General features: G+C 45.2%; 1 protein-coding gene across 2 annotated transcripts in view; it reads left to right on the forward strand.

Annotated features, from left to right (window-relative positions):
• The window catches only part of RYK (receptor like tyrosine kinase), a 1,007,965-nt gene that overhangs the window by 491,965 nt on the left and 491,222 nt on the right, over positions 1 to 24,778 (forward strand). The window contains exons 8-9 of one of the 2 annotated variants that reach the window (XM_069618057.1): positions 8,656 to 8,781; positions 20,094 to 20,180. In XM_069618057.1, coding sequence (XP_069474158.1) covers positions 8,656 to 8,781; positions 20,094 to 20,180 — 213 coding nt within the window. Of the gene's footprint in view, positions 1 to 8,646; positions 8,782 to 20,093; positions 20,181 to 24,778 lie in introns of both variants that reach the window. The other variant, XM_069618056.1, reaches the window with a different exon arrangement.

Consider the following 24,778-nt stretch of genomic DNA (forward strand, 5'->3'; position numbering starts at 1 on the left):
TATCTCTAATTATGGTGTTTTTAAAAGCCAAGAGCAGACCACCAGAGGGTCTGCCCTTGGGCTTTTGGAGAGCAGGCTGAGTGTAAATTGTATATCCCTCAACAATAATTGGATTAACCAGCCATGTTTCTTGTAACATCTATGTTAGCATTTGGAAAAAGATGCTCTTTCATTCTTTTGGAGGTGAATGTATTCGCACCCTGTGTGTTCCAGCATATTACATTTAGCCCCACCTGGTTAAAGGAACTTAGAGCCCACCCCAGTTAGTGGAAGACCAGTGTCAAAATTTCCGACACTAAAGAGCTCATGCTTTCTTGAGGGTTCTCGCCGCTATTCTCTGCTTTTCTAGGCATTTTATTGAAAGGTCGACCAGAACCTGCATCTTCCCTGGGTCTGTATTGCCACTTCGGGGGTTGATAGAGTTGGCTGTAGTAAATCCATTGGTTGTGATCGAGTAACCAGACGACCTTGTTCCTCCAATTCTACTGCTGCTCCCAGAACTACATCCTGTCTTTCACGTGAAGCGAGACCTGTTAATGCTACATATGGGTTCTTGATATCCGGTGACCATACAGATTCAATATCTTAAGAGTTCAGCAAGTGCAAGCTTGGTAGTCTTTTTAAAATTGATAGAATAGCTCCCCTGCAAAGCGACTTTCTTTTATTTTTGTTTGATATTAGAGAAAACCAAATTGTAGGCATTGCAAAAGTAGATATTTCTTCTTCTTTCAAAATTCCTTGTGAGGCGATTACACTTGGGCTGGTGGTGTTGGGACAAACTAACTGGAGTGGTCACTAATTTTCGCTGATTTCCGTTCACCATTACAATTCGTGTCCAGCATACAACACTTGCCTTACCCCAATCTTATTTCGATCGATCAAGTATTTCTTTTTCTTTTTAATCCACATTTAAAAAATATTGGGGCAATTTTTACTTTTGCCTCCGTGACGAACTTCACAGTCTCAGTATTGCTCAGCCCAACTCTTTCTAGATGTTTATTTTTCAGGAAGATTGGGGCCAATGGTATAGCCCTGTGACAGTTGTTCCATCAATTCTTAGAATTCTGATGATTTCTCAGGTCATTCCGTGTGGCACTAGACCCATTTTCGTTGCAGCTCTTTGCTTGTTCCTTGGTGAGCTTGTTCTCTATATCTCGCTATTCTGTTTGGAGTCCAATGCTCATATTTATAATTGTGGCTCCTTGTTGCTTTTCTCCCTGCTCCAGGCTCTTGCCTTTTTGATTTTCCTTTCTTGATGCTGAATATCTTTTACAGTTCCTTCTCTATAATCCCTCCTTGCAGCAGTGGTGGAGTTGGGGGTATCTTCTCTCTGTATTGTGGCTGCTAATGGAGCATTAGATAAAGATCTCACAAAGGCATTAATCTCTGTTTTTTTTTATTTTTATGCATTTTTGTTTATTTTCGCTCTTCCTGAGACTACAAGGTGGCTTTACACCTCCTCCTCCTTCGTACATCTCTCTTCCTCAGTCGTCTTCTACCTTTAGAGAAGCAAGGGCCCGACTGAACAATGGTTTGCCTGGATAGGTCCAGGTCTTGTTCTGGAGACTCTCCTCTCTGAATCTGCGGGGAGTCTTTCTCCTTTTTATATTGTCAGCTATATTAGCCAATCTTCTGAACTCTTCCAGGACTGATACCGACAATGGAGTGTCGTCAAAACTCTGATTTATCTCCTCCACTCTGGATCCCTCTTTCCTCTTCTCCGTGTCACCATCTTTAATTGCGTTACTATATCTTTAATAAATATAGTGAGTCTTCTTTCCTTTTTGTCGAAAGGGATTTTGTATAGCTGACAAGTCCAGCCCCTGTTTAGCTACCTCTAAACAAAGATCTTCCAGAGATGTAGCCAATGAAGAGGTCAGTGAGGAATTTACTGCATTTTTGCACCCCACTATGGAGGAGTCTAGAGAAGCTATTTTTTTTTGTTAATTTCAAAAGCATCCCAGCCTGTGATTGAACTTCAGCCCTTTATAATTCGAATACTGACACCAGTGGGTTTAAAACAAAATTAAGAGCTGATAACGTTTTTTTCATTTATTTGCAATGCGCTCTGAGCTGGGGTGTTTTTTGGAAGGGGGTAACTTTTCCTTGCTCTTCAATATCTCTCTGCTTCACCAGGGTGCACCTGGGCACCACTACTCAAACCTGTCCCCATATCAGAGATATCCAATCTTTCTCCTTCCACTGAAGTTTCGTTTAAGTGAGGGAGGTCTAGTGGCGCCGCATTTACACCTGTATCTCCCGCCTGCATGTCCTCAAAGCCCTGAGAAATAAGCATGATGTCAACATCATTTGTATTCCTACTTTTCTTTTTCCCGAAATGGTTTTTGATTTTCCTTTGAATCTTTTTTGTTGTTACTGTATATTTCAGCCCTCGTTTCCATGAGTGTGTAATGGACTGTATCCCTTGGGATGGACTCGCCCCAACTCCTGTTTGAGGCAGTAATTCTACATGTACTTGAGCCTTTATGGAGTGAGTAGAATGGGTTGGGATATCATCTCCACCCTGGGGTACCAGTTGAGGGAGTTGTTCTCCAAAGGCCCCTGGTCTTTCATGGGGTGGCGGGGGGGGGTCATCCCATTCGCGGGATCTGTTTCCAGCTTGCAGGGGGGGGTACTGTGCAGGTTCATCCTTCTAAGGCAGGTTTTTTAGTCAGCTAAAAGATGTATTTGATCCTAATAACTATATAGTGTGCGACCTTTGCCGTTGTATCTCTCACCCGCAATATGCCCCTAGGCGCTTTCTTCCTAGTTGGTATATTTAAATATTTAGTGGTTCCAGATCTTAATAATTCCACAAGTCACGAGACGCAGTAAAGCGCAGCACTTTCTCCTAACCCGTTGCTTGTATTCGCTCTAGGAGCACATAGCCGTGGGTGTCTTGCAGTTGAATCTGCAGCGGGAATTGTTCGTACTCTCCTAGAGCAGCCTTTCCACCGCATATTAGTTAGAGCCTGATTATACAGTCAAGTAAAATCGAGTCGAGTCTAGAAGAGTTTCAGCAGGTTCAAAAGGGATGAACCCCAACAGTCTCTCACTCGACTCGATGGCTTGATCGAATTCTAGCACGCTTTAGTGACTCAGTTTTGTCTCTTACCAAAACCTCATCAGAGCACAGCGAAACATCTGTGCGGGCAGGTGCCTTACCAGCGGGAGATGAGCAGAAGATGGGTCTCTATCACCTCTTAGGGCCTTGTACCGCTCAGAGCAATCAAACCGCTCACAGAATACAGCATTTGTCCCGCAATTCAGCGGTCTGCTCACCGGTCCACCCAATCCGATTAGAAGAAAGGACCTCACACGTTGAAACGCACGCACGCACACCAAGCCGTCAAGCCGCACTAAAACTCAGAGAGACACAGAAAATTATCCGCTTCCGATCTGTTTATCAATAAAAGCAACTTCCTCCCAAGCCCCTCCCAATAGCATTTTCTCTAACTTGGGGAATTTCATTATAATTTTCAGTGTACCTTGTACAATCATGTACATAATCATCCTCCCCCACTGGTTCTGCTACGAACATTGATGGGTTCACTGTCTTGCATCTAACAATTTTAATCTCCGGATTTGATATGACCTCGTATCCTGACACACTTTTTGTGGTCAGTGTACTTTTAGGCTTCTTTAAAATCACCAATGCACAAATCACAAATAGTGTTACTGAACACCCCATTGTTCTACTTGAAGGTTTCCGATCGTGAATACAGCATCACCTAAAGACTGCTTCCAGGGATGATGTCCTTTCATAACTGGATCTAGAATTGCACTATGGTTTACACCCACGTCCTAATGTTTTCTGTGTAAGGACTGCTTTCATGACTTATTCATTTGAATGACAACATAGATAAAACTCCTTTTATAATCTGGAATTCCTAACACAGGGGCTGTAATGATTGCCTTTTTGAATTCTTTAACTCCTTCAGTCATCTCATATGTCCATGTTATTTTACTCTTGCCCACCTGTGCTGCTTTGGGTCCTTTTAAAAGTGGTAGAAAATAAGTACTGTATTCAAAAACCCAGGCCCTACAATAATTACGTAGTCCTAGAAACTGTTGTATTTCCCTCACTGTTTTAGGTTCTAACGTCTTCATTATTGCGTCTGTCTCAGGTGTCACTTTCCTTCCCTCGTGAGAGATCGCTTGTCCTATGTACAAGACCTATTTCTGGCAATATTGTATGTTATGTTAGATATATTTCTAAAGCGCACGTACGCCCACGGGCATCATGGCGCTAGCGAGAGGAGATGAGCGGCGGGCCGAGGGGGTCAACCTAATATAGATGCGTCTTCAGAGACCGGCGTATGATCGTCAACAGCTCTAGGAGACGAGGGTTGCTTGTTCCAAGCTTTTGCAGCCATCATGGAAAAGGCACGCCCGCCTGTGCGAGAATGTCTGAAGCAAGGGACAGATAACAGAAGGCCAGACTGGGATCGCAGAGGGCGGGGACAGAACATAGCAGAGAAACTTTTCCTGGATGTATTCAGCACCTTGCTTATAAAAGACACAAAGCACAATGCACATAGATTTGAAAAGAATCATCTACTCAATGGGAAGCCAATACAGCCGCTTAAGGAGCGGAGACGTGTGCTCGAGGACGAAGCACAGCTCTGGCAGCAGCATTTTGAAGAAGCTGAAGCTGGTTTATGAGGTAACGTGGCTGTCCCAGATAAAGTGAATTACAGTAGCCCGCGGTGCTCCGTACCAGTAGGGCCACCAGTGGCGCATGATATTTAGATGGAACAAAAGGAAGAACTTTACGCAGCATGCGTAATTTAAGGTGTCTAGACTTGCACACAGCTGCCACTTGGGAGGCCATGGATGGAGAAGATGGCAAAGTGACCCCCAGGTTTATCACTGAGGCAGAGGGAGTAGGGCAAGAGCCAAGAGAGGCCGGCCAGAACCCATACTTCGAGAAAGAGAGAGGACGGGGGGTGCCCACAACCAGTACCTCTGTCTTGGAGGCATTAAGCTTCAACCAATTAGCCGCCATCCATGAGCCCAAGTCTTCCAGGCATCTCCTCAGCCTGATCGCAGTATCAGCACAGGTAAGGTCCAGGCGGACCAAAATCTGTGTATCATCGGCATATGAGTAATATCTAAAACCATGAGAAAGAATTAGGAGGAATGGCCGAATATACATATTAAACAGAAAGGGGGACGGAGCTGATCCCTGCGGGACCCTGCAACGACAGCAGTATATATTGAGAGAAGAAAGGGGGCAAAGATACAGATTGGGGGCGATCGGCCAGGAAGGCATGAAACCAGTCCAGTACCTGACCAGAAATGCCTGTTTCCGACAGCCGGGACAGCAGGGTGGGGTGGTCTACCGTATCAAATGTAGCAGAGCGATCTACCAGTGATACTGCTCCCACACCACCCTGGTCAACCAGACGGGCAAGATCGCCCATTACTGAATTGAGGACTGGTTCAGTCTCCCTCTCAGGACGAAAACCGGACTGAAAAGGATAGAAATATCCAGAGGATTCGAGAAAGGAAGAAAGGATGGGGGGATACCAGCGCCTCAAGAACCTTCTTATAGAAAGGCAGAAGAGAAATGGCGCGAAAGTTGGCCATCACCCCAGGGTCAAGAGAGGGCTTCAATAAAGGGAGTACCAGCTCATGTTTCAGAGGGGTTGGAATTGGGCCTTTTTGGAGGGACTTGTTTATAGTAGCAGCAATGTGTGGTAGCAGCTCACCTGACGCCTCTTTAAGCACAGCTAAAGAAATTGCGTCAGCCGGAGATGCAGATTTAAGACCATGAATAGCCCTAGATATATCAAGGTCGGAGAACACAGGAAAGGAGGACCAGTTGGACATGGGAGCTGACAGGAGAGGAAAGCTAGTGGTATTCGGGACAGCTTCTGTAACTTCTCTTAGTCCACTTAATACTCTTTCTCTGCACCTTTCTTCTGTCTCACTGCAAACAAAAATGCCCTCCTCTGTGCAGACTGGCGATCAGCATGTGGGAATGGGCCCTGGAAAACGCCATTTACCTCTCGGCAGTCCACCTCCTGGGGGAATCCAACCTGGAAGCGGACAGGCTCAGCAGGGTGGGAGTGGACAATTAGGAGTGGCAGTTAAACAACCTTGTTATTCAGGAGATCTTCAGCATGTGGGGTCCCACCCACATGGATATCTTTGCCACCTGGCTCAACAAGAAGTGTCCCCAGTTTGCATCCTGGCAAGGTCAGGGCCCGGCTCTCTGGGCGACACATTTCACCTCCAGTGGACGGCATGAAAGCCTATGCATTCCCGCCCACTCCACTGATCCACTGGGTAATTTGCAAGATCAAGGAGTCTCACTGACTCCACATCATTCTGATGGCTCCATGGTGGCCGGCCAGGCCATGGTTTTCGGAGCTCGTCAGCCGCTCGGAGGTGCCCCTATACACCTTCCGACGGGCCCAGCACATTTTCTGGCGCAGCGGGGCAGCAGAATCATCCACCCTGCGCCAGGGAAACTAGCCCTCATAGCGTGGTACCTGAGCATGTAACGCTTTGGCACCTTAGCCTCTCGCAGGCCAATCTGGAGATTATACAAGGTGCCAGGAGCAAAGCCACCAGGGTCCAGTACAGAAGCAAATGGACCAGATTCTGCCACTGGGCCGACTCCAAGGGAAATGACCCCCTGGCTGCACTTTGGACGACGCACATCGCTCATTCGGGCGTACAGGTGGACACCTGCTGCACATACCTTGCAGCCATTGGAGCTTACAAGAACTCTGAGGAAGGCATTTTTTTCCTCCTCCAACCCTATCAAGCATCTGACGGGTCTCGCTACGCTCTAACCGACCGTCAAGAAACTGCTCCCTGTGTGGGACCTTAACATAGTCTTGGGTGCCCTGGTGCACAAACCATTTGAGCCAATGGCGTCCGTGGACATCAAGCTGGTCACCATCAAGACGGCCTTACTAGTCGGTCTTACCTCGGCTCGCAGAGTCAGCAAGATCCAGGCGCTGGTCACCTCAGAACCATATACCACCTTTCACAAGGACAAGGTAGTCTTGTGGACGTACCCGGCATTTCTGTCCAAGGTTCCATCTCGTTTCACTTGAACGAGGAAATAGTCCTTCCTACGTTCTTTCCCGATCCCAAGGACGAAGCACAGAGTGCTGCACTGCCTGGATGTCAGGCGTGCCCTAAAATTCTACTTGCGCAGGACCAATGGCTTCCGGAAGTCGGACGCCCTGCTCGTCACTTTTGGAGGCTGGAGGCCAGGCTATCGGGCCTCAAGGTTTCCATATCCCGCTGGATGGTCTCCGTCATCAAGGAAGCATAAAAGGGTGAGCACAAGCCACTTTCGGTCAACATGCAAGCCCACGCAGTCAGGGCCAAGGCAACGGCCATCGCATTCCAGCTCCTTGTCTCTTGGCAGGTCATCAGCAAGGCGGCAACTTGGGCCGCTCCCTCAGCTTTCTGTAAGCATTACTGTTTGGATGCCGGGTCTAGATCTGAGGCGGTCTTCGGACAAGCGGTTCTCAGGAACCTGTTTGTTTAAGGAGGGCCTCCTCTCCACCCTGGGGCACATTCAGTTGTGATCGCCCATACAGTATGGAGGAAAGGGGACGGGACGTAAGAGTAATTATAAGTTACTCACTGTAGTGACTAACATACTCTTAGTCCATAGTCCCCTTTCATCCATACGTCACACCAACCTCCCTAACCCCCCCCCCCCGCGCCCCTCCTAATACTGGTGTCATTAGGCAATGTTAAATCTATTGTCGATGTGTCAATGGGGACAGAGGTGTGGCGCCGGAGGGCGGAGTCAGGGCAGCGCATGCTCCCTGGACCGCACCCCCACGTGCCTCTAAATTTAAAGGCGAATGTTTTTTCAGATGAAAAAGGTTCCGTCTCCCGTCCCTTGGAAGGGACACACTTACAGTATGGAGGAAAGGGGACTATGGACTAAGAGTACGTTAGTCACTACAGTGAGTAATTTATAATTTCTTACCCCACTGTTTTATTACTTCCTCCATCACATTGGGCAATGTATGTTTAGTAAAGCTGGAGGGGCCATCTCATTTGTTTGGAATCATCCCTTTCCCATGTAGGTCTTTACTTGTGTGGACATGCCAGGAAATATTGATAAAATATATGCCACCAAATGTTGTTTTGAGTGTTTTCAGGTCATGGAGCGGTTCTGCATTTTTAGTCTGTAATCTATATTGTCAAAGAGAATGCCATTATCCATTATTCCAGCCATTACCAGAGCAGATCAGATGGCAAATGAGACCGGAGTGCCATGTTTTAGTCTCATCCACATTGAAGAGCTTTTAGTATATCCTCTTTCCCAATGGATTTGAGTTTGTGTGGGGGTTATTGTTTGTCAGTTTTTACCGTAATTGAAAGGCTTGAATGCACATGTAATGTGTAAAGTTGCAATTCAGTTTCTCCTTTGCTGTGCATTGCTTCAGTTGTAGTTTTGGAGCCAGCATGTATGGAAGTAAACAAATATTGCTTTACTCATCCATCCCCTGTTTGTTGAAATTGAGGTAACCTATTCCTTGGCCACAGTGTTATATGAGAAGTTTCAGTTCAAATAATCAGTGATGTAATGTAAACTCAATAACTGTGTGCGTGCTTTCTTTGGAATAAGGCTATTTATATCCGTTTTGTTTGGATCTGCTGGCTCCTCAGGTTATCCAACACTAAGGATAGAGAAGAACGACCTGAAAAGTGTCACTCTGATGGAAGCAAAAGTTAAGGTTAAGGATATTGCCATCTCCAGGGAGCGGGTGACTCTGCAAGATGTTCTACAAGAAGGTAAAGCATGTGTCTTGATTGACTTGTCATAACCAAAAAGTTGAAAAATGTTTAACTATAATTAGGCTTGGGCTGTGGGTTAACAAAGGGAGGCTGTGGAAATCCTCCCTTTTCCCAACAAACTATTGCACCATTTGCAAATTGTCCTTCATAGGAAGTAGCAATGTACATTTCTGGAACCCTACACAAAGTGGAGTCTATGCAAGCTGATTCCACATACAGCATAGAGAGTAGCAACACTGGAATCCCTCTACTGTGTCTGTTTGTGCATTTGTGTGTCTGAAGAAATCTTCCATGGACTGCTCTGCGCCTCCTTTAAGTAAGAAAATGCCCATTGGTGTCGCCTTCGGTATTTTGGAACTGTTGTCCCCGTCTCAGAGGCCTTATGCATTGGAAGGGGTAGATTTCCAGCTCAAACCAGCAGCACTGAAAGAAAACGGAGCATTAATCTGTGAAGTAGATCAATTGGGGATCAGCCACTGGACGGGAGCAGGGTTGCTCTACTTTTTTTAACCTTTTTTTTTAATCAAGTCTCAATGTTCCTATACTTTTATTTTAAAAAGAAATCGTTCAGGAAGGGTTTTGTCTTAAAATAAGTGTAGGCAGCAGTTGAAATTTGCACTGAACGTTCCCTTAAAAGCAGGTGTTTGTTTGGGGGGGGGTTTGTATTGTGCATGGAAGGGGTTGTGGCGATGGGGTTTTTGGAGAGCGGGGCAGGCCAGCAGGGAACCTAGTTCCACAACTTCTTTTCATGCACTTCGAACCACTGGGATTAGCGTATTCTGTAAATTCCTTGGAATTCCCACTTTTTGCAGAGGTTCCATTTATGCCTCAGTGCAATTGGGTTTCAGTAACAACACTGGCACTGTCTCCGCTCCGCAACCACATCCTCGAGCGAAAGGTACTTTACCTGGTCCAAAAGTACTTCCATCCATGAATGTGTAAATGGTTGAATAAAGCTCTCTGTTAAAACTGTATGCAACTTTCCAAAGAAGTATACATTGTTACTTAAATATTTATTTTGTGAAACTTGACATTCTCCAGCTTTGGATCGTTTATGGATTGACATGCTCATGAATGTTCTCTGTCTTCAAGCTGGGGATCCTCTGTAATAATAAATTAGTTTTGCTTTAAAGTTAAAAAAAAAAAAACTTAGAATGGATTGTGTTCTCCCACGTATTTCTGATCTTTGATGTTCCCATATCCAGTTTGCTGCTCCTTCGGAATTTTTTTCCCCCAGTAGAGGGCGCTGCGCATCGATGCCTATCGAGTCGATGTCCCTCTGAGGCCTCTGTCATGACCTCAACGTCATCACTGGTATAAGTTAGTCGCGCGCATCAACCGTTGAGTTTTTCCGCACTTCATGAGCTTTGGGAACATAACGCTTGGTTCAGTGAGGAAATTGAATTTCTTCGAGTTTTTTCTTCGAGAAAATCCTCACTCCTTCATTCGAGATGGCCACTTCATCGGCTCCATCTACGCCCTGATCTTGCTTCAAAAATGCTGAGATTGTGGGGCAAAGATGTCCTTGACCACACAGGGTTGGCCTATGGTGCCTTGGGGCAGAGCATCCATGTTCGGAGTGTGAGAAATGCTCATCGATGACGGCGAAAGCCTTAAGAGAGTGCAGAGGGAAGTTGGAGAGAGGTAAAACCAAAAAAACCCATTACTCCGACCAAACATACCTCAGACAAGTCGAGACTGTTGTCTCCTTGACGTAAGAAACACTCCAGTTTGAGATCTAGGAGCAGATCACACCATTCATCCGTATTGAGACATCATTAAAAAAAGAAGACATAGATCGCCTTCCACCTCATCCTCCAGTTCACCAGAGAGAGAAACATGTCCTACCAAAAATAGCTCACCGCCTCAGTGGGAGGAATTTCGAAAGAAAATGTTAAAGGTATTTGAGAATGCGGCCTGGCCCCCCGCAGAGAACACTAGAGCTGATGCCCCAGGACAAAAACCTGGTAAACATAAGCGCCGTGAATCATCTACCTCGGCATCACATACTCCTCCAGAGCATGCAAAACCCTTGAGTCGAGAAACAGCCTCTGTGACGCACAAGACGTTTTCACTGTCGACTCGCATGTCCAAACCGAAAACTGCATAATCGGCACTGATGACTATTACGTCGAAGGAGAAGTCATCGACGCCGTGAACGTCGACCCTTCGCCACTCGGTACAGTACCGTTGACTACTCCATCGAAGATGTCAAAGCCACAGTCGATTCTATCGACTATGTCGAGGCCAATCTCGACTCCATCGAGGCCAATTACGTCTAAGTCGATGGTTACAAGCTTATCTCCACCCATAGTGTCTATTGCTCCTTCTTTGTTAGAAAGAAGTTATACACCTCTGACCCGCTCAGATTACTTTAAATCTTTATCCTCAATTTATGAGGAGGGCGAGGATGTGTGAGACGTTTCTTTCCAGAAGAATTGATCCCAGAGGATGTGAGATTGAAGGACCTGCAGAACAAATTACAGGAAGCATGCAGGATTGATACCTCCTCTGAGGTGGTCTTTAGTAGGCCTGATCCAGGAGATCACGCAAAGGGTGTTGGGTAAGATTTTCACCGAAGTGGTAAATCTTCCCGACCTGGGTCAACCCCAGAACCTTTTGCTTTACTAGTGGGATATTTTTCCTTAAAACCCCAGTGAGTGGGAACCTTTTTCCACACTCGCAGAATATTTTACTCTTTTTGTGGGTGTCATTTTTTTGAGACTCCATAGTGTCTTTTTAAAGTTATCCTCTTTAACAACTTATTGGCAGTAAGTGCCTGTTGTTGCTGGGTTGCCCAAGGGGCTCCCCTTTTAACTTTCTTGCTAATCTTGAGAGAACTACAGTTCCCAAGGGTAGAAAGGATCTTTGGATCCATTTTATTCTCTTTGAAGCCAGCACACTGCACCTTATGTGGAGTGTTGGGGAGAAGCAATGTATCCCCTTTCACATTAAAACTGTATCAATTCTGTTACAGGGACAAGCTTACCTTCAATCGCTGGTGGCAGCGATACCTTGTATTAATTTGGTGCACCTTTACCGTGGGCTGTGTTCACAGCTGCAGTAAAGGGACCCAAGGGTGCTCATTTTACCAAAATGCTCTGTCTTTTCTTTTGCCATTTTAGTGTTTCTTGTCGTTTCTTGTTCCCTCCCCCTGACATCCAGGGCGGGAAATTCTTGTGTGATTTTTATCTTCGGCTGGAGTCCCCTGGACTCCTTGCCCAGGCTCCAGTCTGTCTGTGAGGGAACGCAGCGAGGGAGGAGTCCAAAACTGCACAGCCCTTTGTCTTGCGCCTTGCTTGAATTGGGACAAATCCCATTTGGGGAGGAGGGGGCTGGCTGTCCTGATTGGACAACCAGAACGCCCCTTCTTGTAAAATGCAGGGAGAGAATGCAGAGGTTGTGCTGTAGTTCTTGATAATTACTGCGAACCTGAAGAAAAGTCGACCACTGGAACCGCAACCGACTAGGATGATGCAGGAAAAGCAGTTGAAATGTTTTCCAGCGACCAGAGAGCCTGCTGTGTAACCAGAGCCTACTGTAGCCCTTCCTTCCAATCGACCTGGGGACTCCAAAAAAGACGACACCGACCCAGAGCCTGGCGAGACCCACTTGACTCGAGGATCTGCATTTTGAGTCATCCCACGCGTTGCTGCGACCTTGCGTTGCTGCAATACCCTGGGACCTCGAGCTACTGTGCGGTGCACGGTCTTCCGAATTCCGATTCTCGCTGAAACTACTGGTGGATCTCCAGAGACACAAATCAAGTCCGAAAAGTCCCCTCAACAGAGTGCTGGACCTTTGTAACGACGAGAATTCAACCGCGATTTTCTTTCTTCTTCTGTGCTCCTTGAAAAGGCGCCAAATCCGCAGAACCGCATTCAGCCGCGAGGGCAACCTTGCCTAGAGCCTCCTTCATCGATCCCTGCTGCAAAGTTCCTTCTGAGGTCTTGCTTTGTCACCACGACAAGGAATTCACTGACCGGGTATTTGGCTGCAGACCCTGAAGTCGTCCTGCAGCAAAATGTTCAATGATGAGGTACTGTGTTGGCTTGGGTATGTACTTACCTTAAGCCTGTTAGGATTTCTGTCTAACTGTGGGTTGTTTTCTGTGATGGGGAGGCCTCTCATCCAGTGCACCCAGTCCCACTGCGAGACTCCTACAAGGGTACCTTCTGCAAAGCCCCTGGACCCTCTTCTAACCCTAGAAGTAAAGTACTCCTCTATTTGCCCAGTTTTCCTAAGGAACTCTGACTTTTGCTGCTAAAGAACCTATTCCGACACTGCCTGTTGGTCACTAGTCCTAGTGACCCCCCCAACCCCCTTTCTGCCACTGAAAACACTCATGCTCCAAGAATAAGGGAAAGCCTTTCAAGTGATTGGGACTTTTGCCTAGAAAAGAAAATAAGTGTTTAAAAGTAACTTACCTGTTAAGAGTTGGTTGGTAACTGTAACTCTACGAGTGAACAGTTACAAAAGTTCTTACTCATCTTGGATGTTTGATGCACTATTCTTAAAACTGTGGTGAACATATTTTCTTCCTTAGCAACTGTTTTGCCAGTCTAATAGAAAGTAGATGTGAAGGTATTTTACTCTCCTGTGATTAGGTTGTGCCTTTTCCCAAAAGTAGTGTTGGTTTCACCAGATTATTCCTGCAGGGTAATTGTATGAGTGTCCTCCAACTGTTGGTATCACCAGATTAGTCCTTTGAGGATAATTGTATGAGTGTCCCTCAACTGGGTCTTGCTTCCCCAGACTTGCTGCTAGCCTGTCCAGAATAAGTCTATGTTCGGTTGTTGCCTACCTATAATAACTGAGTCATTCAGTAAAGTGTAACATTGGGTTTTACTTTCCCCTTCATTGTGATGTTAAAAAAGTATATAAGTTGTGCTTACCCTGTGTTAGCTGTGTGCCATCCAAAGATAAGTTACACGAGTTACTGCTTATCTCTATCTGTGGTTCACTGATCTCAAAAGCACCTGTAACTGTATATTACATCCTTAGGTTTTACTCACCTAGTATATCACAAAGGTAATTATAGGTTTTTACTGCACCTGGAATAAGTGTTACACTATTCAAAAAAGGTATATTGTCCAGTTTACTGATTAAGTGATTTGTACTGAGAGTCACTGCGCAACTGGAAGGGTCTGCTGCCCTTGCATTACTGAATGTAATTGTGAAAGTAACCATTTATTTTTACACCCCAAGAATAGGTGTGACCTATACTGAATGTTTATGGAAAGGTTTTGACTTTCCTTGATCTACTGTTGGGTATTTCTGTCACAACCGCGGGTTCCTGGCGGTTGTGGAACAGGTGGAAACATGGCCGCCATCAAACTGTGCCGCCACGTATTCTCCCTAGACGTCGTTGACGGTCTAGTTTTTTTCCAAAGATGGCCGCCGCCGAGTGTATATTACCATCTTACACTCGGCAGTCTGGCGCGTTGCAACTCTCGTCTTTCCCTTGTTGCTTACGCTGCGTTGTATTTCCCTTGGCGTTGATCCGCTCCTTTCCTCTTTCTGCCTGTTTTGCCTTCCTCGTTTACTTTCTGGCCGTTCATCCTAGTCTGCCTCATTCCTGTTTCTATGTCCAGTCACTTCATTCGAATCTGTATCTCACCTGCCTTTGATCGTTCCCTGTGTTTCTATTGACCAGCTGCGCTATTAGCGTTTCCCATCATTGTTCCTGGACCTGCGTGTATTCACCGCTCCGGAGGGGTTTTTGTGCCGCAAGGCTTTTCCCCTTGCTTCGTGCTGCCTGTCGCAGAGGGGAGTCTCTGTTGATTCCAAACCGGAGTCACAGTGGCTTCCTTCCATGGCTGCCCTACCTACTGAAGAAGAACAAAGCCCACTTCGTCGCACACGCAGGAAGAAGTTGGACTACTCTTCTACATCAGGTGAGGAGGAAGGGGAGCTTGGAGACGTTCTGTGTTTAAGTGGAGAGGAAGACACACAAGTCAACCTGATAACTTACCTACACAGTCTGATATCCTTGATAATTTCAAATAAGGTCTATAATTTGGGTAGGTATGCCTTCAAGTATAATGTTGTGTTTTTATATTGTGATTTCATATAATGTGTTAGTACCTACCCCCTAAATTTATCTGGGCCTTCTTGTATTTAAATACATCATTTATTTTTACATTCATAGTGTTTCAGTGTTTCTTTGGACAATGTGTATTACATTTTCATTTGTATTGATTCTACAGCCCTCGCTCCCTCCTAACATAAGCATGGCTGCTCTGTCTGTGCTACCATGTACTCGGGTGGCACAGCCTTATATAAAGATTGGAGTCTTGTGCTTTCTCAGTTGAATGGTTATACTAAGCCCTTAGTTGAACTTCATAAAAACTGTCCTAACAGAGGGTAATTATAGGACTCTTATGAATAGGGTTATGGAATATATGGGGTGGTCTAGGCCCACACCAGTATACGAGCAAGGTGGCCTCACTGATATACTTGACAAGGGGCCAGAAGAAGACCCATTATTCCTTTTCGCAAGGCCTTGCAGAAAAGTGTCCACAAATTGGGAAACGCCAGAGGTGATCCCTGCAGTCAGCAAAAAACTGTTGGCAAAATACAGAGCATCAACTGCAGACCCACAGAGATAGCCACATAGCAATAGACCAATAAGTCTGTTCAGTTCTTGATTTTTTTATGTATTTGGAGAGATGGGAGCATAACATCCAGAGTCTTGTGAAAAAAGGCAAGAACTTATTTTCCAGGGGCCAGGATAGCAGATGGGAAGTAGAGCTGGTGAATATCCTTGTTATGATGAATCAACAGCTAAGGCTGGGTGTGACGTGACGTGTGATGAATCCTACAAATCCCTCACTTATCCCCTGCCTAAGGTCTGATCCCAGGTTCCCTTTGAAAGGCCAACGCTTCTTGATCCTGACCTTCAAGGTGGGGTTGTGAGGTAGGATCACCAGGGAGAAGGGGCCAAGGGGTGTGAAAGGAATCGATGGAATGAGACATGGTATTCATCTTCCTCTAGGGAGGATGGTTCAGCAATGCCAATGTAATGGCTTGTAATAAACATCTGGGTGGCCCATGTGATACCCATACAAATAGGGGTTAAGCCACTCATACACTCCCAGACTTGGAGAGAAATCAAAATCCTTCTAAAGTTTGGGAGACTTGTACAGTTAAGAACCTCCCTACTCTCAAGGAGACAGTTAAAGGAAAGTTGGGAAAAACAACTTAAAAGGATTGCATAATTTTGTACTGTAAGTCTAGAAATTACCCTAACCAGGTATAGAAGGTATATTATGTTGGCCGAAATCCAGTCACATCATATGCCCTACATTGCCAACAGAGAATCGTCAGTAAAACCATAGGGCGGCCATCTTGTGTAACATCTGCCATTTGCTTTCTATTCCCTTCTGTTAAACGCTTTGCTGAATGTATTTTATTCTGAAAGCTTATACACGGTGCAAGGCCCACCGTCTACATGTTGAGAGATCGGCCCAGACAGAAATGCCAAACAGTACAGAAATACATTGTTTTCCTCCCTCACAAGTCCTTGAAGGCGAGCAGAGAGGCATTTAATCAGCGGCCCAGGTGCCGGCCGGTCTCGCTAAAACTGGAGTAACGGGCCATTAAACATGAATTATACTTTTCCAGGGCCCCCCCTTCTGGGCTCTTCTTAGAGCAGACTGAGCCATAGTTCACAAATAGAAACTAGTAGATAACCCGCTTTGGAATGAGTCGCTCCCACAAACACAGTATCCTTGCCGAACAAGAGCTTTATGTTCTTCATAACAAAGAACAATGTCTGCAAGCTGCAAATTGCAACTGTTGATAAAACGAGTGATATAGATTAAGAAACGTGTCATAATGTCATATTTGTCAATTACCGAACCCTAGCTCGAGAAGATGCATTATGGGCGATTTTGATGTGTCACAAAAAGATTGTATGATTGCATGTTTATATATATATATATGTTACTGTTGTAGAATGCTCACTTTCTTGTGTCTCAAGAGGTCTGGGGGACGCACGCTGCGAGACGTTAGACCCAGTTGGCCGACTGAGAATATATTTGCTTTGCAATAAACCCAAGTACTTGGAAATCGAACCTCGTGTCTGTCGTATCACTAGTGTATGGTGATTATGCCTTGTTTCCATATGCAAAGGGTCTTCAGGGCCTAGCAGTGCAATCAGGGTTAATGAATAATTTTCATAAAGTTCCTTCAAAGAATATTATAAGGAACAAATTGGGGTTTGAAAGTAAACCGCAAGTAAGAAAACCTAACTTTTCCTTTAGGGTCTTCGTAGTCCCAGAATTCCCCAAGTACTGGGACCAGGAAGATGGCAAAAGAGGCACAATGTTGCAGTAGTGGTCAGTACATTAGTGCAGATGTCCCACACCGCAGGGAGACTGGAGGCTTAAAAGGCCCCCTCAGGTGCAGGCCATAGAAAAGGAGCTGACTTTGCTGGTGAAGAGCAGTGGAAGTCAGAAGCAGAAGGCACGTAGTTTGGCAGGCCAGACAGATACTTGAGGCAAGAGAGGATGCTGGGACCACTGCAGGGGAAGATACCAGCTGCTTGTACTGAGAGGGTTCGTATCTCCAGAATCCTGAATTGCAGTGATTGTGCAGCCGAAAGCTTGCAGAAGGATTGCGGTCCCACTTGTGACCCGCTCTTCGGTGGCTGTGCAGCAGGAAGTGTGCAGGAGGCTGTTTTGGGTGGTTGACAGGCCTTCCGGAGCAAAAGGTGCTCCATTTGGAAGTGAAATAAACAAAAGCAGATTCACTGAAAAGTGTTGCGGTGTCATAAAGGGCCAGAGTAGCAGAAGTACCGTGTAACACGAGGGGAACAGAGGTGCACGTCAAGACAGGGGAGTGATCCTGGAGCTCTCTGTCCCCGCTCGTAACCGGGAAGCAGGCATGCAAGTGATAGACACTCGCATAGTAGCAGAACGAGTGTGAAGCTGCACTCATGTGTGAATGAAAACAATTCACACGCCAGTATTGAATACCAAACATTTGGAGAAAAAAAACAGAAGCCGCACTGACAGAAGTGTGAACATGGTTCCCAAGCTAATTGGGTATATTTAGGTAGGGAAAATCAGCTAAGACTTAAGATACAAAATCCAAATGATTGTGATCTTGAAAGTAGTTGTTTTCGGAAAACCCAACCAACTGTGAGGGCTACTTTATTGAGAGTTGATGTCAGTAAGCATTTCCCAAGCCAAGAGAGTCAGGAAATAATACAAACACCATCTGGCCAATATTGCAAACAGCAGAAGGATAGGCAAAGGAATGTAAACTCTGGAACTAAGTGCCCATATTATATACATCATATGGTACGCTTTGGGATGCCCACCGCTTGTTGCAACCAGGGGAGAGGTAGGAGATCCTATCCCTGTCAGTCTTTGGTTGTTGGTGAAGTGACGAAACAAAGTGGCAAAAAAGCTGCCCACCTGGAGACCAGTGGCTAGAAGGAAAGGATCATAATTTACAGAAAAGTGTTGAAGAGCGTAAATGTGAATCTCGTCTTCCCTGAAAAGGTGTTGAAGCTGTTATTTGGTGAATGCTGTGTAGCTGTTGTAAACTCTTCAGTTGACATTGACTATAAAGACAACTTGTGTTTGGGAAAAGCTGTTCGGGCAGTGGAGTATACCTGAATGGAAAACCTTTTGGAGATTGTAGGCCTGGCATGGAAGCAGGCTAAGTGAAAGTTGGCGAAGTGCTACAAGATGGTCTTGACAGTGACATTGTTTTAGTACTGGAGGAAGAGCCAAGCAAGGTTGTTGCATATAAGTTGTATGTCCTGCAGTTGTTAAAGTGGCAAATCATCCCAACCAATATAAACATTACTATTGTAGAAATTAAAGTCTGTTCAAAGAGGAAGAAGACTCTTGATTCATGTGTTGGAACTTTTTGTTGATAAGTTGAAGTTACATCAAACTATATTGGAACTTTGTTGCAAATCTGGATTTTCTTGTGTTCTTTTTTTTAACTGTAAAGCAGAATCACGTTTAAAACCTGGGGAAGGGGAGTTTGCCTAGGTTGTAAAGATAATTTGGTTGCTATTTGAATTCAATAGTTATTGTTTTGAAGGGTATTGTACTTTTTACCAAATCTAAAGGTTTGCATGTACAAAAAGTCCTACAAATGCTACCACCAAACGTTTGAACCCTTTGGTGGTAGCATTGTAGGTAAGTATTAAAACAAAAAGGCTGCAGGGTTTTTCCCGCACCACCCCGCTCACTATACTGTGTGGTATAGTGAGCGGGGTGTTACGGGGGACACCCCCGCAACACCTGGAAAAGAACAGGGGCTGCAGGGTTGTCCCCCGCAACACCCCGCTCGCTATGCTGTGTGGTACAGTGTGTGAGGGTTGCGGGTGACACCCCTGCAGCTCCTGGGGGGGGGGGGAGCAGGAGGGTGGAGAGGGAGAAAAGGACCCTGCGGTGCCGGTTTCCGATCACAGAAGAGAAAGGGAACTGTTGCTTCAGGCACACTGCGTCTGAAAAGGTAAGTAGGGTTTGGGTATGTTGGAGGTGTGGGTGGAGGTGTGTTGTGGGTGGGGGTCTGTGGTGGGTGTCTTTTGGGTGAGGCTGTGGTCTTTGGGGGTTTCAATGCGTGTTCGCATGGAAAATGTGCTAACCTTTTGTGGTTCGCACATTTCTCATGCAAAAATCCCGTAGATCTGTTTTGAACTGCCATGTATTTCCTGTTATTTCTTTAAGTGTGAGGGACAGATAGCCTTTGTTTGAGTGTTTCCTTTAGTTTATTTTAATCTGGGAAATCCTCGTCAGAGTAGGAATAGTGAGGCGTTCAACCTACCTAATATTGTAATAAACTGAGATTTGTTGAGAAAACTTTACAATGCGGTCCACCTCATATTTCTGACCCCTCACATATGACAGTCGGGTATAGATCATGAAAGCAAGCATGTAGTGAACATTGTGGTCATAGTTATGTAGGGTGCAGTGGATAGCAGGGAGTGTTTTGATACGTTCACCCTGGTTTGGGGTCTGTTAGATATGAGCTATGATATATGATGTGGCATTTATAACGCGTCTGTACACAAGTGTTTCTAGGCAGGGAGAAACAGGGAGAAGCTGTTTGTACTTGAGCGTTTAAGGGTAGCACTAAAGTTCCGAATGGATTTGGGCACTTGATTATGAGGCTTTCTGGAAACTAAATGTGATTAGTCATTTAAAAAGAAGGGTCACATTTCTCAAACTTCAGAATTTTAAAAGCAGCCAGTCGAAGCAAAGGTGGGAGACTTACTATGTTATCATGTTGCAAATTGTTGCTGCCGTCCTCCCTATATGTTTTTAATTATTCTTATTTAGGTACCTTTGGGCGGATCTTCCATGGAGTTCTTGTGGATGAAAAAGATCCTAGCAAAGAGAAACGTGTCTTTGTAAAAACAGTGAAAGGTAAGTGTTCCACCTAGATAATATGCTTGACATTTTTAAATTTGGCTGTTTTGTTTTTCTAAACAGTAATATGCATACATTTGTTTATTTGTAAAATGTTTAGCTTCTAATTGAAAGCCAGTACTCGTATACTACCATGGTACAGCTCGCATGGTTGTACCCCAGCATTTTGTGGACCCGGCTGACCTAATCAAAGATTTTCAGGAAAGTGTTCTCTTTTTAACCACTGTCCCTCCATATTCGATGGACCTCCAAACATTTTTCTTTCGGGTTACACACTGACCTGATCTTTTTCAGTGCTCCCCTGGGTTTTTGCTCACATGGTATGGGGAAAATGACTTGTCTTTCAGGCTCTCAGTACTTTTTACTTTTGTTTTTTTGGGGTAACGTTTTATCTTCCAATGCAGTGCAATGTTTTTGTTTTTGTTTTGGTTGTATGACCCTACACTCAAATTGATTTTTGGGTTACCTAAGGTGTGTCGAAGGACAAACTGATGGCAGCAGTTACCTTTTCATACTTTTTACTTTACTTTTTGTTAGCCTAACCACGTTTAACGTGTTTGGCTTCTAACTGGCTTGTATCCCAACAGGGCTGTGCCATGCATTTTTTTGTTGTTGTTTTTTTGTTCCTTGGCCATCTTGTCCTTCCTTTGTCCTGCCGTGCCAGGTCAGGAACATTCTTTAATAATTATGCACTTGCCCGGGAAAGGCTTGCTTTTTGTGCGTTTGTGAATACCGCAGGTGTCTGGTTTCAGGAAGTGGACAGGGACGGTCTGGTACCAATCCACATACTGGCGCCCGAAAGTCTGATGTGCATGCTTGAGTGAAACTCACATTGGTCCCTGATTGAACCACCAGTGATGTGCATGTGTGGGGCAGGTCTTGCCATTGGAGGGCTGATTCTGATTAGGTACCTGACTTTGGAATAAGAAGAGGTGTCTCTCAGCCATTCCAGCAGATCTGAAGAGGAGCCAAGTATCCTGTTGTAGCTGTGAAAACAGTGGAAGGCCTGTGGACAATCCTTGAAGAGGCCTGGCGTCCAAATCTTGCTTGAGTCCCGGTGGAGCCCTGTTTGGCTACTGTTCTCTGAAGACGCTTGTTGGTGCTACAACCTTCTGGACCGGTAGGAACTGGTTCAGGCGTCTACCCAGTGGACTGACCAGCTTCAGAAGCGACATTGTTCCGGGTTACATCCCAGAAAACCAGGGGTCTTCAGCTTGTGCAACAGGAGGTTCTCCTGTGAAATTTCAGCTCCCTGACATGGACGGGTCATGAGATGGGAGGCTTTCTTCGACCACGACAGCTGAGACGCCTGGTGTTGCCATGCAACGTTGACCGTCCCTGTAACCTTCTTTCTCGCGCCTGGTCGAGTGTCTTGAAGAGTGCTGCAGCGGTGGTTCTTGCATTGTTCATCAGAGGTTGCACCATGCTTCCATCCCCGACCGGAACTCTTCTTGCACCTCAGCTCCTGGGCACCAAGGCGGGAAAACGTACCCCAGACTATCCACCAAGTCTAAACAGAAACTGGAGTGCGGGTGGTAAATGTTTACCCACCTATCTCCACCCTTGAAAAGTTTGATTAACTTTTAAAACACTTACCATTGTTTGGCTTTGGCAAAACATGTTGCCAAAAACCCTCCGAAAGCTGGATACTGTCTTATTCACTAGAACATGGCTTCATCTAACTTTTGGACCCATCTTCCCGTCCGCAGGAACGCTCTGCTAATTTTTTTTCCGACTCCTAAATCATTTGAAAATATTGTGAACTTTTGGGCACGAGGCCTCACACAATTTAGGGTTGGAGTTCTAAAGTTAGGATTGTAATTTCTGTGGACAGTTGGTGCTAACCTAATCAGTTGCCTTGCTTTTCAGGTAGTGCGGGTTGGATTGTTTATTTTGCACCAACTACAGTGAGTATGTATTCAATGAATAAACGTTGTTAAGGGGCGTTATGGTTAAGTTGCAGTAATAACCTATGCAATTCAGGAAAAAAAATGTTGTTAAAAGGATGTTATGTTTACAAGTAAAATCGAAAAACACCTGAAATTCGCCAGTTATGGTAAGCTACGCAACCATAAGTCGCGCCACCCCTCTGCACTGCTAAGACTAACACGCACGATATCAAAGATGACATCACAAATATTGACATCACTGATGACATCACATGTTGAGCCCCTTCTTTTTTGTTTACTGCCATATCTAGGCCAGGTGGTTTTATTTACTGACAGTCAGAAACTTAACTTTCAAAAGGTATTACATTTATAGATATTGCTATTCTCACATGTTCTTACACTACGTTCCTTAGAATTTAATCGCATTTATGATGTACATATGTAGGGGAAGAAGCAGGCCTGAAACACAGCAATCATTTTTGTGTGTGAATACAATCATGTAGATTATACACAATTGCTAATGATGCTGCCTCTTTTTTTGCGTACTTTACTCTCCATATATAAGCCCCATATTTGTATGCATTGTAGTCTATTTATGTTTTGTGTGTATTAGTAGAAATATGTATTAAGTGATGCATTATTAGCTACTTAGTACATGTTTCACAGTACGGAAAAGTCTGATACAGAAGCATTCACTGTTTTTTTTATATAACTTTGGAAAATTACAAATATAGCATCTCTGTGATGTATGCTGCAGCCAATACCTAAATTCTGAATGGATTGTGTCCTGCCACATATTCCTCATATTATGATAATCGTATCCCAGCTCAGCTGCTTCGGAATTTTTTTTTCACCAGTGGGTGCTGTGTTCGAGACCGCAGAGTCGAAGTCCCTCGAGGGCTGCCATCGGGCATCAACGCCATCCGCTGTATAAAGAGCTCGAGCTGCGCCCGTTACCTCAGTTCCGTTTTTCCGACGCAACTGCTTTGTGTTATGAAAGGCGCATCAGAATTTTCTTTGACAATGTCCTCGTCTTCTACTCCCTCCACACCCAAGACAGGGTTAAACAAATGTCTGAGGTGTAGCAGGAAGATGTCTATAACCGACCCCCATCGGAATTGCCTCTGGTGCCTCAGCCCAGACCATTGGGTTGATGAGTGTGGGTCATGTCAGGCCTTGTCCAATAAGGCTCTTAGGGAACGCAGAGGTAAGGTGGCGGTGGGGGAGGAGAAATATAAGTCTCCGAAAAGACAAAAGGATTCGGATGATTCAGGTCGAAAATCTCATTGCGAGTCAAGGAGGTCGAGATCGGAGAGTCGATCGAGGAAATCTTCCTCATCTTCAACTAAAAAGTCAAAAAAGCGATGTCATAGGTCTTCTTCCTCCTCGTCCTCTTCTGAGAGGAGAGTTACTTACCCATCAAAGCACAATTGCCCAGAAAAATGGGAGGCCTTCAGGGCTTTGATGCTTAAAATATTGGAGAAAGCGGCCCAGACCGCCTCAAAGTTGCCGCGTGGTGATCATGCCTCTACTCACTCTAAAAATGACAGAGGAAAATCAAGATCTAAACACGCAAGGGTTGAAAAAGAGTCGAGAGTGTCTTCAAGGGAAAGTTCCCCGACGCCTTGCACTAAGTCTAAGCCTCTGGTGCATAAATCCTGGCTAGCGGAATTGACATAGACGTCGAAGCCAAAACTCGACTCGACACCGTCGGCGACCATAGCGTCGAGACCGCTGACGAACATGTCGACATCTTTAGCTGTATCGAAACCGCCTTCAACAGCATTGAAGCCTCCTTCGACACTGTCGAAGCCAGCGTTTTCCCTATTGACGCCTTCAACGCCTTCATCGAGGCTGCCTTTGATACCAAGACCCAAGTCGATGCCATTGTCCATGCCTAGGCAAATTCCACCTTGTTTGCCTGAAAAGACTTTCCACCCTCAACCTAGACAGGAATTCTTTAGATCCATGTCATCTATATATGAAGAACATTCCTCTGGAGAGGATGTCACTCCAGCTGGAGTTGGATTTGGAGCCAGAGGTCCCTGAATAACTAGTGGACCCACAGTCTAAAATAACAGACCTTTATGACTGTCTACAAAATGCCAGTGGCTTAGACACTTCACCTGCAGTGGATTTTGAAAGACCAGATCGTACAGATCATGCTGATCCCAGTTATAGGAATCTTATGGGAAGGGTCATTGATTTTATATGTTGGAAAGCAGCTTCCCCAGATTTTGACCAGAATGACATGACTGACATCCTGAGTGAGGGTCCCTTAAAATATCCTATTCTTCCATTTCATAAAGCACTGCAAAAAAAGGTAATGGTAAATTGGAATACTCCTGATTCAATTGTACCAGTAAATAAGAAACTGGTACCAAAATATACTCCAGCTTTATCAGATCCAGAATATTTATCCAAACATCCATCTCTTGAATTCAAGCTGCAACCTCCACTAGGCAATCAGCTCACCCATCAATAACGCCAGACGGGGACGATAAAGTTGATGCTTGGGCCCGGAAAGCTTTTTCTTCGGGCAACATGGCCCTGAAATCGACTGTCACTTGCACATTAGCAAGATTTACTTATACCCTGTGGGACTGCATGTCATCAGCGGCTGAACGTATCCCGGAAGGTGAGGAACGGGACGGTTTCCTGGCTATAGTGAAGGATGGTAAAGAGGCTATGGAGGAATGCCTTCAG

This window comes from Ambystoma mexicanum, chromosome 10 (assembly GCF_040938575.1).
Source record: "Ambystoma mexicanum isolate Mex_15411 chromosome 10, UKY_AmexF1_1, whole genome shotgun sequence".
Classification (NCBI taxonomy): Eukaryota; Metazoa; Chordata; class Amphibia; order Caudata; family Ambystomatidae; genus Ambystoma; species Ambystoma mexicanum.